This window comes from Protopterus annectens, chromosome 1.part0, assembly GCF_019279795.1.
Source record: "Protopterus annectens isolate FY-2018-M chromosome 1.part0, PAN1.0, whole genome shotgun sequence".
NCBI classification, from domain to species: Eukaryota; Metazoa; Chordata; order Ceratodontiformes; family Protopteridae; genus Protopterus; species Protopterus annectens.
In genome coordinates this window covers 1,739,182,708-1,739,202,600 of record NC_056725.1, presented here as the reverse complement: position 1 = coordinate 1,739,202,600, position 19,893 = coordinate 1,739,182,708, and the positions used below count along the sequence as shown (strand labels likewise).

Here is a 19,893-nt window from a genome sequence, read left to right as displayed (position 1 = left end):
CATTGTTCTACTATTCTGTTCTCCAATATGTTTATACATCCTAAAACATCTAAAATGTATACTTTCAGTGTTAACGCCACCTGTAACACATAACATGTAGTGTATCTGGCTACTTGTACCTCCTGTCCCTCCTTCTATGTGGGTAAAACCGACCGAAGGCTTAGGGACAGGATACGTGAACACCTTTATCAGATTCGTATTCAGTCAGTAGTAAATGCGCTTTCTAAACATGTTTTAGAAAATGGTGTTACACATAATTTTAATTTTATGGTTATTCAGGTTAATACTCCTACACTTAGAGGAGGGAATGTTATAAATTTTACAGAGAGAAATGAGATTAACTGGATCGTATGTTTACAAACACATTTACATCCTAGGCTTAATGATAAGGTTCCTTTAAAACCTATACTTAGTAATAGGAAACTGTGTCTTAAGTGATTTTAATACCTGGATAAAATTTGTTTTTTGTTGTTGTAATCATTGTTTATATGAAGGGATATTTATGTTTATATATATTTTTTAAAATATGAAGGTATAAATGAATTCATTTTATTTATTATTATTGTTCGATTTTTATACTTTTTCCTTTAAGTATATGTATAAGCTTATTATTGAGTGGCGCTTCATGATTTGTTAATGAATTGTGATGTCACATTGAAATCAGTTGTTATATCAGTATTTAAGAAATTTTTTGTAATACTATTCATGGTTTGACAAAGCTATTTTAACGAAAGCGCTTACCTGTTTTTATTAGTTCCACATATTAAAACTTTTTACTGCAAGAGCTTTGTGGATATTATTTGGAATATTTATGGAACTTTTTGTGGTCCGAAGAGATATTTGAACTGTTTTCTTGGTCTGAAGAGACGTTTCGTAGTCTTTTTTGAGACTACCTTTTATATACTTTAACTGAAATCTAACTTGCTTCATTGTATCAGCTCGACGCCCGTTCTGAGCACTTTATATATGCTGTATTTCAATAGTGTTTGTTTCATTTACTCAAGAAAAGTCTATTTTGCAACTGGTTAGTGCTTGTACTGCACAAAGATTTTTCAGAAGTACCCCTTAGGCAGAAGCACACCGTAAAAGTATGTTCATGTCTAGTTATCAAAAGAACAATTCTACAAGTACCAGCTTTTCAGAGAAGTCACAGATGCAGTCAAATTCTATTTGGCGCTTTCGTTTGTTTTTAATAATCCCACAAGAACGTCATCAGAATCTAACAAGCAATTCAAACATACTGTTTAAAAATGGTGCCAAAAACATTCATGTGGTATGCAAACAACCAATTGATGCTTATCCTTAGGTAACAGTAGGTTAAAAAAGTGCCTGAACCAAAATACCCTGCATCAGATTTAACGCAGAATGGGTACTATTTAAAACTTTTTTGCTGACAAGAAACATTTAATGTTAATATGATCATTGAGTCCAAGGTATTTGTCACATCTTAACCTGATCTGCCATCAAGATTTTCGGCACTCAAGCCGTACCTTATAATTCCTTGCAAAGTCCTCTGAACTGACAGGTTCCAGTACACTAAAACAAGAACAATTCAATGAATGTTTTGCTAACACATTATTTTGATCACAAAATTATGCTCATAAATTCTGCGGGCCACAAACTCTAATGTGTAATTATCAACAGTTTATCTGAAATTTTTTGAAGAATTCATTAAAAGATGAAAAAGATAATTATTACAGTTTGTGCACTATATTATGATTACTTTCATGGGCAGTTAAAAAAAAAAACACTGACTCAACTCATTTAAGCAGCTATGACCACAGTCATGGCTGCTTAAATGAACACCTCTGTTTCTAAAGGGACTGACTGCACCCATTACAGTGTCATGATAATGTTTCCTAACAGCTTGCAAGTAGGGCAGCCACCCCCTTCACTCTGCCCTTGCTATAACTTTGGGAACTCTAACCACAACAGAGAAACAGTGGTCAAAGGAAGAAGTCCTTGCAGTTTAACCTTCTTGGTTTTATGTCAAGGTTCAAAGAAGTTATAGACTCATTTTATTCCTTCCTTATTAGGCCCATCAATTCACTAGGAGCAAAATCCAAATCGAGAAGCAGCAGTGTTTCTTCATAAAATCAATCTCAGGTCTTAGAATTGTTAGCTATGTTTAGAGACTAAAAGCCCTAGCCCTCTGCCTAGTTTGATATAGGTTTCTTTTATTATCTGCTTAGCTTTCCATATTGTCAACAGCCCTGCACACTGAACTCCACCTAAATAGAACTAGTGGTAAATCAAACACCTGCTATAGAGTCCTAAACCTATACCATACTGTTAACAATATCAATTGGTGCAACAGATATCTAATGTATTTATCACCCTTTTCTGTAATAGGCGTCCCTGAGATATCGAATAGAGTATTTTCCTGGCAACCCTTAGAACCAGTCTGGATGACTGTATGGGTGATATACATATTTTCACCTATGATGGAGGAGTAACATCTACTTAACTGAGGACACTTAAATCTCTACAAGTTCTGGATGATATGACTGAGCTGCTTCTTGGTCTCCTTGGCCATAAGCTTAGTAAGAACCCATACACCTGTGAGCCAAGAAGGTGAGTTGTATAACCTATCCTAATAGCTTGAAAACAGGAATATACCAGTCTTTTAATATGGTAAGTACCTCACACTATTATACCTTCACCACTATCAGATGTTTTAAAAGTATTTTGGCAGATCTAGTTTACTCTGTTGTATGCAAGTAGTTGAATTATGTTATTGTCTTGAGAAAAGTAGTAGAAGGCAAAATTGGTGTAACTGGTTTAATGTGGTGGGCACAGCCCTTTACATCTCCCCAATTCAGAGGGCTGTGTGTTTTGTATCTCTTATTGAGGTCACTGCACTATAGCTTTGAGGTCTCTTCACTAATGGATGAAGAACAAGTGATCCTTTAAAGATTGCAAGTCTGCCTGCTTTCTTTTGGCCAAAGTGCAATTCGGCCATTTTACATGCCAATAAGTAACTTACTCCCTATTTTTCCTTAACTAATTGAATGGTCTTCCCTGAATGGGTTTAGACAAAACATTTCAAGTATCTCTGTTTGCCTTCAGTTATTAATACCAATTGTACAGTAAAGGGTAATTTCTATTGAAAAATGTGCACACAGATTGGACAGCTCAATCACTGTGCCCATTGTAAATACAGCATTTACCAGTAGAAAAAAGTCTGACTGCTGAAGTGTTGTCGAGTGGTCATATATTCTGTTGACATATGTTGCATAACTTCCATAGCATATTTTATGAAGTATGAAGGTTAAATATGAGTAAAATGAGGCATTTTCTGCTAAACTCTACACAGTTAAGTGGTACAATTACTTTATACTGACGGTAACTATACCTCACAAATGTCCACAGTTTTGCAGAATGTCCCTGAGTTTCTTCATATTTCTCCCCTGTCCCTCATAATTATTTTGTAAACTGATGAAGATTTCTATTATTCAGTAATCTCAGAAGTTAGTTTCATTCAACCGATTATTTGGAAAAGGCACATTTATGCCAAAACCTATTTTCTGTTTATTCTTCCCTTTGCCTCCCATTATTTTTTTACTTTTTCCATAGTTTATAGGTTCATAGGTTGGTACTAGGCTATCGGCCCTAGGGCCTATGCAAGCCTAGCCATAACAATTCCCTGGATATTTCTTCCCACAATATTTACTTCTCTGGACCCCTGTCTAGCAGGGCGACTGACATGATCCCCGGGGTGAATTTCCTATCTCCCATCCAGTCATCAAGGTTCCTTTTGAAGAGGGCCAATGAGGCGCTCTGCTTGATATGTATGGGCAGTCCATTCCAGAGTATGAGGAGTCTCTGGGTCAGGAACCTATCCCTCCAGCATGTTTTGTTCTTTGTGATGACAAGGTTTAGATCCCTGGAGCGTGTGGCTCTGATGGATTGGGATTTCTTTAAGTGGAGCATGTCCAACAGCTCAGGGTTTGACATGGCTTTGTATGTTAAGCAGAGATCGCCTCTGAGTAGACGATATGTGACAGAGTATAGCTGGAGTTTTTTAAGGCGGTCAGTGTAGGGCATCTGCTTTAGGCCTGTGATTCTTTTAGTAAGGTATTTCTGTGGCCTTTCCAGCTGTTGCAGATGTCTTGTGAGGTACATACCAAACGGGGCATTATACTCTATAATATGAGGGAATGAGGAATGAGTACAGTGGGACAATGACCTCCTTTTTTCTGGATGAAAAGCCCTTAGTGATGAGGTGTGCCACATAGAAGGATTTCCTGACTGTTGTGGCGATGTGGTTATCGAAAGTGAGACCACTGTCCACCTGTGTCCCTAAGTCTCTCATCACACTTTCGATGTTTAGTGTCCTGCCACCTATGTGGTAATTCATGGGTGCATGTTTTTTTCCAAAGTTTTTGGTTAAATCAGCCAAGATGTAATGATGCAGTATTGAACAGGCGGAAAAAAACGAAAAAAAAGGACAACAGAGAATGAGAGAAACTCCTGTGGAGATAGTTTCTTCTTTGTGCTTGTCTTGCACTGCACTGTTGTACAAGCATAGGGACGTGACTGCTGTATGCATGTGCAGTAAGTACATCTGTATTGAGCAGAGGAGACAGAAGAACATTACAATGCCATTATACATTGAAATTAATTAAGAAAGATGCACAGTTTTTTCTTAAATAATGTTATTATGTAATAGCCGTAATCCACTCCTGTGTGTGGGTATCATAGGTTTTACCCACAGCTGACTTTGATCATTTGAGCTTTGCTGTCGTGATCACACCAAACATACCATGGGTAAATCCTGTGATTCCCATACTGAGTTATGGATTATTATTAAATTATAAAAATGTGGGCCTGTGTAAATTAATAAGAATTCTTATTCTAGGTTTTAGCAAGGCCTTGACAAGAAGCCACCTGTGTTAGTCAGAGCTCTTTATTCCTAATTCCTTTTTGTTCCAAAGCTATTTCACATTCTCTGTAGGGTTAAAATAAATTCTTTTCCACCTCATGGCCATTTAGTAGTGGAATAACAATACGTTATTTCATCATTTGGTTTCACTGGGAATAAAAAAGCACCTGCAGTGCATTACTTAAATATTTTATTGAAAATTTTAAATCAAAAATTAGTCCAGGTTGACGATTGGTAACAAAACTAACTCTTCAGCAGCCATCAGTCTTGGACATTTTCTTTTTCATGTAAACAAGTTACTGAATTTGTCATTGAGCCCCCTGTGAAGAATGGCTGTCAGTGCACACTGCTTTTTCATGTTAGCCAGCATCAAATCTATGTCTTGTAACTTGTAGTGTCCTTTTAAATGTGATGACTGCATTACTATTTCCTGAGATATGCTCATAACATTACTTTCATTTTGATTTACAGTGTAAGATGTGTGTGTGTGTGTGTGTGTGTGTGTGTGTGTGTGTGTGTGTGTGTGTGTGTCTCTCTCTTTTCCTTTCATAAAAGTTGCTATTCCCTAGCTTTGTCTGATGAGTTTGCTTGAATAACTTGCATATGATGTGCTATAATTTTCTCCCAGATTTCTCAAACAGAATTTGGACTGTAGATCTGTTGGGGTTAAACCACAGCTAGTGTGTCTCTGTATTATTTTAAGCTTGTTGAAGTACAGTCTCAGAGGATGAAAGAAATACCTGGCGTAACTGAATAAATTTTTATTAGCACTTATTCTTATTTCTTACTTATTCTTAACCCTAAAAAACAAAACTCTTGCTCTTTCTTCCCAAAAACCTCACCCACCTCAAACCCACTGTTTCCATACTATCCCTTGATTACACTTCCGTTACTGTTGAAAATAGTACAAAACATTTAGGCGTCATAATTGATGACCAACTTAAATTTGATTTGCATGTAAACAACTGTATCAAAAAAAAGTACAAAAAACGTGGTCTTCTTTATTGGAACAAAAGGTTCCTCGCTAACAAAGCTGAAGTTAGATTCTCTCATGCTTACCTCCTACCAAGCCTATTTTACGTAGCTCTGACCAAGACTTGCTACATATACAAACCCAAGACCAAAACCGGATGTAACCTCTATAGCTACCATAATTCCATATCTTGGAACAAACTACCACTAGAAGTCTGGTCTCTTAAAAATATTCATCAATTCAAAGCAGCAACCATAGAATATCTAAAATCTCAGTGCTCCTGCCTCTTGCACTCTTCCTCCCTGAATTACCTAATTGTCTCCTAAACAGTCCACCTACTGCCCCATGTATACCTCTACTTTCATGTCTTTTGTATGCACATTTACCTGCCTCAAAACTTAGGCTAAAAAAAAAAAAAAACTAGACCAATTTCTAATAACTATAACCTGGATTAACTAACTCTCTTCTTGTGTGCTTCTCATCTGCCTGACTCTAACTGTGGCAGTGACAACTAATAACATTACTTAAAACTTGTAAAAAAAAATAAAAGCTTAATTACTGCTTTAGTAAAACACTACAACTGTGGAATACTGAAATTTTTATTTTTGCCTGTTTGATACACTTTATGTTGACTATTTTCTGTTAAACCTGTTTAATCTTTTCATTTTTTTCCATTTAAACTTATTGTAATATTGTGGAGCTTTTCTCCCCAGGCCTCCACTGAATGAGGGCTACTCAGCTCAGACAGACAATCCCAGTCAACAATTGTGTAAAATAAATAAATAAATGTATCTGCAGAAGTACAGAAATGTAATTGCTGTTAAGACTTCAGGGTTTGGAACTAAAAAAGTGTAATTCTTTGTGGAAATGTGGCTCAGCTGCACTGCCCCAGAATTCCTGTGCTTCAAGGAAATTTGGTTAAAAATGGACATTTTGACTCTAGATATTCAGTATATTGCACATTGACTAGATGAAAAGTCAAAAACGGTACATGTGTAACATTCCTGCTTATTGCTTGGTAAGAAGCCATAATGATATTTAACTCTAACTCTTATTTTTCCCAAAGAGACAAAATAACATGCTAAGAGAAAAATTGAATAATCATTGTCAGATGAGAAATAATTTGCAGTTTACATTTGCTCTTTACAAGAACAAAAGCAACTACAGAAATTATACATGTTTATGCAATGGTGCTGAAGTATAGCGTCATTAATTATAAAGTTGGTAAGTTGCTTGATTCCCTAATGAGTCAGAGTAATTTGTGGTATAAGAAATCATTAAATCAGGGGTAGGCTATTAAGAAAGACAAACCTGACATTATTAGAAGCTACAGATGTGTACAGGGCAAGTGAAATTGCTAGTAAAATGTTGGAAGTAGTAACTGATGAAAGGGATGTCTGTAGCACAAAATGTAAATTCAAATATTAAGGCAAAAATGAGAGTAAAGGTAGGATGTAAACAAGTAATGCATATGTAGGAGAAAGTCATGTGAGAATGAGAAACCAAGATAGATGTTGCAAAAAATTAGGTAATTTTAATTTGTACTTCTTAAAGTAGGTGAGACTTTAAGCACTGTCCAGCTTTTACTCAATACTGCAGAATCTGCACTAGAAAATGGAGTTTGTGAAGATGTATAAAAAGTAGAAAATGGAGTTTGTGAAGATGTATAAAAAGTAACAGTCATGATCAAAAGACTTTAGATAATTTGATAACACCAGAGCCCCACTTTTAGCACAACAACAGAGGCAATAGAACATTGAAAGGGTATCACCAAACTTAAGGAACCTATAACAAGAAAAATAACCTGAGTTCCTGTAGAGGTTTTAGAGATATTCTGGAAAGTTTATGAAAAATTGTATAAAGCAGAGAAATGCGGAAATCAAGAGCACAAATGGAAATATTTATAGAGGACTAATTATGCCACGGTTAGAAGTAGATGAGGTTCAGCAAATAACAGTTAAGATAGCAGTTGATGAGATAAAAACATCTTCAGAAAGTCTCCAAGAATAGGTGATATTCCTGTGAAAGTTTGGAAATTAGAAGGGAAGAAAGTGCTAAAGATTTGGAAGATTTGGTTTAATACTATTTTAAAAGGTGGGGCAGTGTTAACAGCTGTGGTGGCTCTGTTACCTAAAGATGGCAAAGACCCTTCAGACCTAGTTTCATATAGACCCATTTCAATTTTAAACTATGAGTATAAAGTGTTTATGTCAGTACTAGCTAAACAATGACAAAAATGTTGCCAAAATTTATAGATATTTGACAGCATTAACAGAGCAACGATGACCCATAGGGAAGCATAAGGAAATAACCCTGTTGTTGGTGGGTCTTGGTGCAGAGCAAGCATTTGACAGAATAAGTTGGGATTTTATGAGTAGGGCATTAGAAACATTTGCATTCCCTGATACAGTAATAAGATTAATTAGAAAGCTGTATGAAGAATCAAGAGGCAAGAATTAAAGTGGGAGGGTTCCTCTCAGATAGCTATGTTGAACAGAGGAACCAAGCAAGACTGACTTATTTCCCCTTTATTTGTTTTGTATTTAATACCACATAAATAAAAGGATATAATTGGCATGGTAATGAAGAAAAGTTGGCTTTATTTGCAGATTATATAATTTTGTATATGATAAATCCAGAAAAGGTGGAAAAATAAACTATCCGATCACCTTCCTATCTCTCTCGGTGTCCCTCAAGGATCTATATTAGGCCCACTCTTATTTTCCATCTTCATTAATGATCTGCAAACAGCCATTCCTTACTCCACCTGCATTCAATATGCAGATGATTCTACCATAATCTGCTCAGCCTCTTCTCAAATTGAACTACAGTCTCTTACCCAAAAAGCATTCAACACTGTTGAACTATGGTTTTCTCAACGCTGCCTCCTTCTGAATCCCAAAAAAACTAAACTGCTACTCTTCTCACCAACCCAAAAGTCCACATCTTTACCCTTCAGTCTCACTTCTAGCAGTGGCACTCTTATCTCTCCTGTCCCTACCACTAAACTTCTAGGAATAACAATAGACAACAATCTAAACTTTGATACTCACATAAACACTACAATAAAGTCAGTCAACAAAAAACTGGGATCCCTCTATAGAATTAAACCTTACCTTACACCAGCAGCTAAGACTGCTATAGCCAGAACCCACCTCATATCCACCCTGCTTTACGCCTCTCCCATTTATACTAATCTCTCAAAGAACAACATCACAAAACTAACTACTTCCTATAATAATATTGCTAGATTTGCTACAGGCTCTCCTTACAGAACCCATCACTGTCTAAATCTTAAACAATTAAACTGGCTTGAATTTCTTAATCAGCTTCAATATCACCAGCTTATAATAGCCCATAAGACTCTATATCTACCTAACAATATCCCAGTACTCTCTAGCCTCATTACACCTTATAAAAACCTCACATATCTACGCTCCTCTAACAAACTACTGATCAATACTACTAAATCCAACAACACAGCAGGTGAGTCTTTGTTCTCTAACTCTGTAGGAAAACTTTGGAATAAACTTCCCTCTGAAATCACATCTCAAACTTCTCTCTCACTTTTCAAAAGGAATTTGAAACTCTACCTTAACAATCACTGGCTATGTACCTGTACTAACCCTGACTAAATCTTCTCATATTCACTTATCCCACCTCATCCCTTACTAGCTCCCTTTTATGTATCAATAAACTGCATTATTGCATATATCTTATAAGTGTATATCTACATCATACCTCAGTCTCTTACAAAATGACTATGTTAATTCTACTCTGTACCTTACAAAATGACCATGGTAACACCAGTTTGTACTATTGAATAAAAAAAACAACCTTTTTTGTAATATTGCTATCTCTATTATCTGTATAACTCCTGTTTTTAACTTTGTAAAGAAAATCTGTATTATTCTTGGAGCTTTTCTCCCCGGGCCTCTACTGAAAATGGACATGTGTCCAGCTAGACTAGCCCGGTCAACAAATGTAAAATAAATAAAAATAAATAAAAGAACATCTCAGTGTTGTGGAATATTGTAAGACGGTTTCATATCTTTTTGGGATGTAAAATTAAAGATAAAACAAAAGCTATAGCTGTAAGTTATGTACACACACATAAACTAGTTCAGCAATACCCATATTTATGGGGACATGATATGATGAAGTCTTTAGGAGTATGGATTAAAATAGGTTCTGTTATGGCAGCTAAGGATATGTGAAATCAAAAATTAAGAAAATGGAAGATTTTATTTATGAATATGGATAGTAAGATACATGTTAGATTTACCTGATTTAAAGGGATATTTTAGAGCTACACAGTTAAGGCTCATGTACATAGCAGAAGCAGAAGTTTATAATTCAAAGTGGAAGGTATGATGTTGATGAAGCAGGGGGGAGTTCAAAAAATAGAGAAAGAGAGAGCAGGATTTTAGGTGCAGATCCTTAAGGTGAATAAATACAACCATACAGAATATTATATTCATAAAGTATTGCGTTGGTTTTGACGTGCTGAGGAGGGATGCTGGGTATATTGGGAAAAGGCTATTAAGGATGAAGCTGCCAGGTAAGAGGAAAAGAGGAAGTTCTAAGATTAAGTTTATGGATGTGGTGAGAAAGGACATGCAGGTGGTTGGTGTGACAGAGCAAGATGTAGAGGACAGGTGGTTGGTGTGACAGAGCAAGATGCAGAGGACAGGAAGAAGTGGAAACAGTTGATCTGCTGTGGCGACCCCTAATGGGAACAGCCGAAAGAAAAAGAAGCAGCAGAAAGTATTGTAAAAAAGTAGGCAATTATGAGAATGGAGGAAGGAGATTTTGCCATTAGTGATGACTGCAAGTAGAGGTACAGAAAACAGGCAAGAGGGGGCTGGAATTTACTAGATAAACCTGGCAGAAGAACCAAGATGTTGGGAGCAAATAACTCCGGCAGGAAAGACAATAGAGTGACATGAGGCCAAAAAGACATTTGGCTTGCAGGCTAGAGACTGCCTTCACTACCAGGGCTTGATCTCAGAGTACAGGCAAGATAACTCTAAGTATCAATCAGAGGAGGTTAGAAAAGATTGGGAAGAGAAACTGTAAAAGCAGTTTACAGGAAATCAATTAGAAGACAACATATGACTCCCAAGTATCCAAACAAGTCTAGACGGTTTAGTATCTTTGCTTGGAAGTGTTTGCATTGGTATTTGTATACCCAAAGCAGACTTCAAACTTTTTCCTCAGGTAGATATCAAATGTTGGAGATGTGATGGAGAAGAAAGAGGTAACTGGGAACATATGTTTTGGGAATGTAATGAACTGACAGATTTTTCAAATTCTGTACAGAGTACTGTATCAGAAATATTGGGTGAGAAAATGGTTGTAAGTAAGGAAATGATTCTTTTGAGCTGGGATACAAGATCTGAATTGGCTAGATATTGTAAGACCTTAGTAAGTTTAATTCTGTTGGCTGCCAAAAAAGCAGATTTTAGAAAATGGAAATCAAAGACTGCACCAAGCATATTTCGGGAATTGAATATTATAAAAGAAATAAAAGAACTGGAAGAAGGCTCTTTAGAAAAGGGAAGAGCAAGTTACATGGAAGTAAATGGAAATTGTGGGAACAATACATGCATAATCAGTTTCAGGAGCAGGAGAAGGAGCAGTGGCGGCTGGTGACTTCAAATCAAAGGGGGGCTGCAGGAGATAGCCGAATGGGTGGGGTCAATGGGAAGGGGTGCGGACAAGTAGAAAGGGGAGGAGCTATGCTCAAAACCACAAAAACTAAACATTAATTAAATATGCTGCCCTGGGTGCCAAACCCTCATTATGAGAGTACAATCAAGACAAATGAAGTGTAAAAGAATAAAAATATTTCAATGCATTGGCTACTTGATAGCTTACTTAATATCTAGATGGAAACAAAAAGGTTGTGAGGCATGAAAAAATAAATTACTTTTTAAATACATTACTGGAATGCCAGTCAAAATCAAGTATAAGAAAAACATGCAGCACTCAGCTCAAACCGCTTCTCCTTGCACTGCATTATAATTTATATTCAGCTTTATTAAAGTAGCAAGTAACATGCTGAAAGTAGCAATCTCTGTGATACCCCCACTTGTAAAAATGTTTATCCAAAAAAGACCTGCTGCCTGACAACTATCTACTTGTTTCATGGGGAAAACATGATCAAAGCAAAAAATGAAAAGCAAACAAGCTCAAGATACATTGCTTAAAGGATTACTGTACAGGTTATGGACCACACATGAATGGCATTCTGTTTAATTTACGGGTAAAGCCCTCAGAGATCACCGGAAGTATCCAACAAGTGTAATAAGCTTCTTAAAATAATGTAATCCTGTCCTTTATTACAAATACTGTCATATGCATTTCAATACCCAATGCTTATACATTATCTAGTTAAGTATTCTCTGCATGGCAACAACAGAAAGGCTTCAATGTTGGCAATTCTTTAACAGTGTGTTTATTAAAGCTTACTTGCATGTTATGATCTCAGACAAGCTTACCTGATGGTCATTAAAGCATTGCTACTTAAAACACAGAGCAATAGGCACTTTCTGAGTAATAAGCATAAATCAACTGTACAAAAATATGACAGAAACCAGACCATTCTTCAAAATCAAGAACAGATGAAAGGCCATTGTAGTACTTGTGTCTACCTTGGATGGGGGGATACCCTGCACATTTACACTGCATGGGGGGATACCCTGCACATTTACACTGCACAACTGCTCCGTGCCTTGCTTGGACACATCCAGAGTCAGTACGTGGGGGAGTGGGGTGCACTAGATAGGTGGGGGAATAAGGTTTACACCTCAGCTAGTCTAGCTATGAGAGCACTAAATTGTCAATTTCACATGCTTAAATACCAGCAATTCCTAATGTCTCAAATAAAACAAAAGATGGGCATGCACCCTCAACAGTCTGAATTCAAGGAAATGCAGGACCTGTTGCATGCAGCTGAACAGGTGGGCAAACATACTTTACAATGTGGTTTTGATGCCTTGGAAGCTTCCTCTAGAGCAGCTGTTACTGTGTCTGTTATATGCAGGCATGCTTGGTTAAAGGAACAATCTCTGCCTGATCCTGTTAAAGCAAAGTTACTAGATGCACCCTTACAGCAGGATGTCTTATTTGGGGTTAAAGCAGAGAGGAGGTTTTGAAGAAAATGGAGGATAAGGCAAAATCTATGCAGACGGCCAATAATTTCTTACAGGTACAGCCCCCATGCTTCAGCAGAAATTGGCCAACATAGAAATTGGTCCTTTCCAGCTTCTGACAGACCACAGAGGGGTAAATACAGGCGCCCAAGGGGCAGAGGACAAGCACAAATCCCTTACAAACCTCGCCAATGGGGCACTGCAACACAGAAGGGAGGAGAAGACAGGTCCCAAACTACTAGAAGGCAAACACAATGACTTAAACCTCAAACTGCCAAGCAAAACTCTCTTGGCAGCTCCCTTGGGAGGAAAATTAGCACTTTTTGCAGACAACTGGCGCATTGTCACAAAGGACAAATGGATCCTAGACATTATCTCACAAGGATACAGATTCCATTTCCACACCTTGCCAAGGATAAAAGGAATGCCAAACCTGCCACAAAATGAATGTGCAGAGGCACAAAAACAAATTACAGCTCTCATGGACATGAGAGCCATTCAGCTGGTACCTACACAGGAGCAAGGCCAAGGATTTTACTCAAGGCTCTTTCTAGTCCCCAGATAGGACAATGCTTGGACACCCATTCTGGACCTTTCAATTTTAAACACCTTCTTGCAAGTACCCAAATTCAAGATGCTAACACTACAGCAGCTTCTTCCCATGTTGGGCAAGAAAGCTTGGCTAGTAACGCTGGACCTCAAGGAGGCATACCTGCATGGTCCCGATCAGACAAAATTGCAGACCTCCGTTTCATTGCAGGTTCAACCCATTACCAATTCTCTGCACTGCCCTTTGGCTTATCTACTGCGCCCAGGGTCTTCACAAAATGCCTGGCACCAGTAATTGCATACTGCAGACAAAGAGGAATTCAAATATACCCATACCTGGACGACTGCCTCATCCAGGCAGAAAGCAAGGACATTCTCTTACAACACCTGGCTTTTGTAAAACATCTTCTAAGTTGCCTAGGGTATACAGTAAACGAAAAGAAATCAAAACTAGTGCCCTCACAAAATATGACATTCCTGGGTGCCACCTTGAATACAACGGCCCAGATGGCTTATCTGACGCCAGACAAACAACTACAATTAACTCAGTACTTCAGAACAATGGCAACAAAGACCCAACTCCCTGCAAGAAAAATGCTGCAGGCCTTGGGTTTCATGACATCTTGCATACTACTAATTCCATTTGCAAAACTGCATATGAGGAAATTACAATGGTACGTAAAAAGTGTATGGACTCAACACAGCCACAGCTTGGAAACGATGATACCTCTCATTCCCTGCCTTCAACAGGAGTTTCTATGGTGGTCACAGGCATGTCACCTCAACAAGGGTCAGCCTTTCACCCTACTCCCAGCCAGGCAAACTATGACAACAGATGCATCGGACTATGCCTGGGGGGCACACATGGCAGGATGGTGCATTCAAGGCATATGGACTGCAGATCAAAGGAATCTGCACATCAATCAAAAATAAATGCTAGCTGTACAAAATGCTCTGACAGCCTTCAAGGATCTCTTACATCCAGGACAGCTTATCATAAGGACACACAACACCACAGTAATGTGGTACATAAACAAACAAGGGGGTACACACTCCTACCCTCTATGCAGGCGAGCAATGACCTTGTGGAACACAGCACTGGCTTACCAAGTTCAATTACAAGCTCAATTCCTGCCAGGAAAAAAGAACACATTGGCAGACGACCTAAGCAGAAACATCATGGATCCCCACGAGTGGAAACTGGATCCACAAGTGTTTGCAATGATAACTCAAAAATGGGGGCTTCCAGACATAGACTTGTTTGCCAGCCCTCAAAACTATCAGCTAACAAAATTTTGCACAAGGACTTTTCACCATCAAGCTTGGAAAGTGGACGCACTCTCATTCAGTTGGAAAATGCTGACAGCATATGCCTTTCCTCCATTACCCCTTCTCACAAAGGTGCTGCTGAAAGTCAGGATGGAGAGACCCCGAATGATACTCATTGCCCCAGACTGGCCACGCCAGCACTGGTACCAGGGCCCACCATGGATTCTACCAAAAATTACCCATCTGCTCACACAGCAAGACAGTCAGATTCTACACAGCCAGCTCAAAACCTTAAACTTGGCTGCATGGTAAATCACCTAAGCCAGCTCCTCTCTCACAAGCTGTTATGGATGTTATTCTGGAGGCCAGGAGGCCCAGCACCAGGAAAGCCTACTCATACAAATATAAAAGGTTTTGCGCTTGGAACCAAGCTAAAGGCCAAAATACCCTTCAGCCTGACATACCTCAGATTCTGCAATATTTAACTGAGATGTTACACAAAGGGCTTTATTTCTCATCAATTAAAATCCACGCCTCAGCTATTTCTGCTCACTACAACACGGATCCTCCCTTATTTTCACATCCACTCCTAAGGCAGTTTCTCAGAGGGTCCAAAAACATTAGGCCTCCCAGGAGAGCACCAACACCTACTTGGGACCTCAACTTTGTTCTGGAAAAACTTACGCTACCTCCTTTTGAGCCAGCTTTCTCAGCTGACTTAAAGTTTATATCATGGAAGACTGCCCTGCTGCTAGCAATTACTTCAGCTAGAAGAGTTTCAGAGCTTCAGGCACTATTGGCAGTAGAGCCTTTCCTCATTTTTCATCAAGACAGAGTTTCTCTACGAACTAACCCCTCCTTTATGCCTAAAGTGGTATCCAGTGTGGCTCTAAATCAAACCATCCATTTACCCACCTTCTTTCCACATCCACAGAACAAAGGAGAAAGACTCCTGCATTCCTTGGACATTCACAGGCAGCTATGTTACTACTTGGATAAAACTAAGGTTTTCAGAAAATCTGACCAGCTTTTTGTATCCTATGCTACAGCATCACAAGGAAAGGCTATCTCAAAACAGACCATTTCCAAATGGATAGGACATTGCATACGTTTTTGCTACACCCACCATGGAAAACCAGTTCCTGCTAGCATAAGGCCCCACTCTACCAGGGCAGCAGCTACATCTACAGCCTTCCTCAGGGGGGTGCCAACCAAGGATATTTTGGAAGCTGCATCTTGGAGTTCAGTACACACCTTCACCAAACATTACCACTTACCACTTTACTCTAAGACTAGAGCTGGCTTCGCCACTGCAGTTTTGCAGGGCCTTCTAGCCTCCTCTAACCCTGTTTGAATCCACCTCCCATCCTTAGCTTTGGGATTCTACCCAAGTGTGATGACTGCAGCAGGGTAACACGATGAACATAGTACAGTTTTGTACGTACCATAAATGTAGATGTTTGAGTGTATACCCTTCTGCAGTCCAGGTTACCCTCCCTCCATCCCCTCTGTAAAACCTTTCTATACCTTAAAATCTGTTACAACCTTTGTGGTGTATTTGCTTATAGCTAGAGGGATATTTTGTTTATGCTACACTTTTTATTATTGGTACTTTCTACCGACCACCATTTGGGGGGGGGGGCACCTGACATCTGGGGCAAGAAAAACTGAAGAAAATGGCATTGGATGCCTCTCATATACCCCTGGCGCACTGACATCAGGGAAGAAGCGACAGCAACCGACGCCAGACCAAGACTTTGGAATTCGGGCCGACTGCGGGACCGCCTGACGGCAGTTTAACCCAAGTGTGATGACTGCAGCAGGGTATACACTCGAACATCTATATTTATGGTAGGTACAAAACTGTAATTTCTCACTATAGCTCTCAACCTCTTAGCAAAAAACATGTGGACAAAGCCAGTAATGGGGAGGGAATACAACCCCCAAACATTCAATGAATACAGTTCTCACCATAAATAACTCTCAACCTTAGCACAAATACCTGGACAAAGCCAATAATGGGGAAATACAGTCCCAAAAATAGGGACAGATTTCAAATATCCATGTTATAAACTTAGACAACTGCTAGAACAATTTTGTGTTACCATGTACTTTCTGAAGAATATGAAGTCTGAAACTCAAATGCCTATTTTTTAAACTTTTAACCAGGAAACTAGTCTGACTTGGAACAAAAGACAATTTTCAGCAGAGTAGAGAGAAATGCCAATCACATCTTTGCAAGTAAAGAGAACATGCAGACACCACACAGAAGGCACCCCAGCCAAGAATCAAACCAGAGAACCTGTAGCTGTTAGGCAACAATGCTACCAGTGCACCACTACACTACAGACTTTGCAAGGAAAAATGTAGATACAGAAACTACAGATTTTATGAGGAACAGAACAAATATGAGGCAAAAATCTGCAAGTTTTTTTAGAAATGGTGGTGGATAGGGAATTCAGGTCCTTGCCACCTGCATCCAAGGTACAGGGTTCAAGCCTGAGTCTCTATCCACCACCATTTGCTGTCTCTAGCCACCAGTATAAAGTAACTGGGGCATTTTACACACACACACACACACACACACACACACACACACACACACACACACACACACACACACACACACACACACATCCAAGCAGCAAAACAACCTGAAGCAACACACACTCCTCCAAGCAGCAAAACAACCTGAAGCAACACACACACCTCCAAGCAGCAAAACAACCTGAAGCAACACACACACCTCCAAGCAGCAAAACAACCTGAAGCAACACACACACCTCCAAGCAGCAAAACAACCTGAAGCAACACACACACCTCCAAGCAGCAAAACAACCTGAAGCAACACACACACCTCCAAACAGCAAAACAACCTGAAGCAACACACAAACTCACTTACCTAATGTATGTCTGACCAAGCAGCAAAACGACCCGAGCAATCCAGCGACCTGAAGCAGCAAACACCACCCGTGACACGGAGCAATCCAGCCAGTGACCAAAGCCTGCTACACCTACTTCCTGAATGAGCCCGCGCAATGAAAGTCCCGCGAGAGCAGCTCACATCTCTCAGTCCTGATTGGATCTGCCTGCCGAAGCAGGACCTCCTCTTCTGTGCAGTCGTCCCCGCACTGATTCCTGGGTGCATTTGCAGCAATGATTGCTGGGTACCTGTTTTTTAGTTTTACAGATTTTTCTTTTTTTTTTCTAGGTGGGAGGGCTGCAGTCCGGCAGTCCGATACCACGAGCCGCCCCTGAGAAGGAGTAGTGAGTTTTAATGGAAGACAGGAATTCGGCAATTTTTATAATATTGGACTGATGATAATAACAAAGAAAATAATATGCGATGTATATCTTATTTAAATGGAAACATTTTAAAATGGTTTGTTTTCTGTTAATGTATGTTTGCCTCTAAGTGATAATTTAATAAAGGTGTTTAAAAAGAATTTGGATAATGTTAAACAGAAATATGAAAATGGTTTGTGGGTACTTTTAAAGAAAAAGACTTGCTGTTGTTTTAAGTTGAAAGTGAACGGGAAGTGGTGATGCAGGTCAACTGTTGGAAATTATGTACTGAGATTGAATAGACATAATGTAGAATTTATGCTACACACGTACTCACCTCTTCAGTCAGTGCTTCTGTGTACTCACTGCAGTGACTTAGGCAGGAATAAACTGCATTTTTACATTGAAATGGACCCTTCAATTTATTAACTTTGTTTTTAAATACATTGTTTTGTGCAAATTTACTATGCTAGCTTTGGCTTCCTTGTCTAAATTTGGGAGCTATGTGGTGGGTGGTTGAGCATGGGTGTAGGCATTTGTATCTTTCAGGGTCAGTTGTGATTTCTCTGCATTTTGTTGGCTGATTTCTTAACCTCTTTTCTATCACAACAGAGATTAATTTATGCAGTCAAAATATCCAAATATACCCTCCCACATTTTTAATAAAACATTATGACTGGTTATGCCTTTGATATCTGGAATAAAGCTACTACATTCCAGGTTCACAATGGACCCTTTTGCAAGCTGATCAGTGTCACACTCATTATGCAAGGAGATGGACAAACTCATCATGGAATATAGTCAGGAAGACGCAGGAAATTTCCTCCTTTTAAGTGACCTAACCCAGTACTGTTTTGTCGAAGGTATGCCTAACCTCAGAAATTTCTTCAACAGTGTGACTGTTAGACACTAGAAGGTTTATCTATGCATGTAGCTTACCCCGATCTGACTAAAGCATTCAACACGATACCCCGTAACAGAATCATTCATAAACTGAGGGTTCTAAAAATAACTGAAGCAATAATAACTTTAATCCACAGATGGCTACATTATTTTTCATGAAAGGTAAAAAAGGAGGAGTTGTTGTACATTAATGCTGTTGTACTGGGTATTTTAGATTTGTGATCTTGACTCCATTAACTCCTGAACAAGTGGAGTGTGGGTATCTCTTCTTAAGAAACATTTATTGGTGATCACAACTGCAGACTAATTTGAAAGAAGACATTAGTTGTATGCTACTTAATGAACCTTCATAACCTTAAGTAATTCTTATCTTTTATGACAATGTTGGTGAGATTTACACTTTATGGAGATACGTTATATGAGGGCTGATCTGACTGTAGTACTGAGTGTTACTGATAGGGCATAAAATGAATTGTGATTGATGTAGGAAATAGAATAGCCATTCATTTTGATTGCCTTCTTTTACAACTTCTCCTTGTATAAAAATAAAATGACTTGAAAAGCATTATTTTACTTTTATGTAGTGCTGCTTGTCATTGTTAAAAATCTAACTGTTGTGCATTACTTTTCAGCGCTGAGAGAAGGACACACCATTGTTCGAACACCACAGCAGAATGGTTACTTTGAGGTGTAGTGCATTGCTGTCTGCAGTCACGTTAAGGTAGGATTTTCTTAATGTGAAAATGATTGTGATTTGCAAAATGAGGGCAGCTTTGGTGAAAAATGTTAAAAGTCATAGCTGTATGTTGAGAATGGCTTTTGAGGAATACATAGTCACTGGAATTGTATGCTGCTATGTGACCAGTAGTAGC

At 38.8% G+C, this 19,893-nt stretch overlaps 1 protein-coding gene across 1 annotated transcript in view; it reads left to right on the top strand.

The window, feature by feature from the left end:
- Positions 1 to 19,893, top strand: part of LETM2 (leucine zipper and EF-hand containing transmembrane protein 2) — a 1,071,376-nt gene that overhangs the window by 94,821 nt on the left and 956,662 nt on the right. The window contains exon 2 of the mRNA XM_044068981.1: positions 19,654 to 19,742. Coding sequence (XP_043924916.1) covers positions 19,696 to 19,742 — 47 coding nt within the window. The 5' untranslated portion in view covers positions 19,654 to 19,695. The remainder of the gene's footprint in view (positions 1 to 19,653; positions 19,743 to 19,893) is intronic.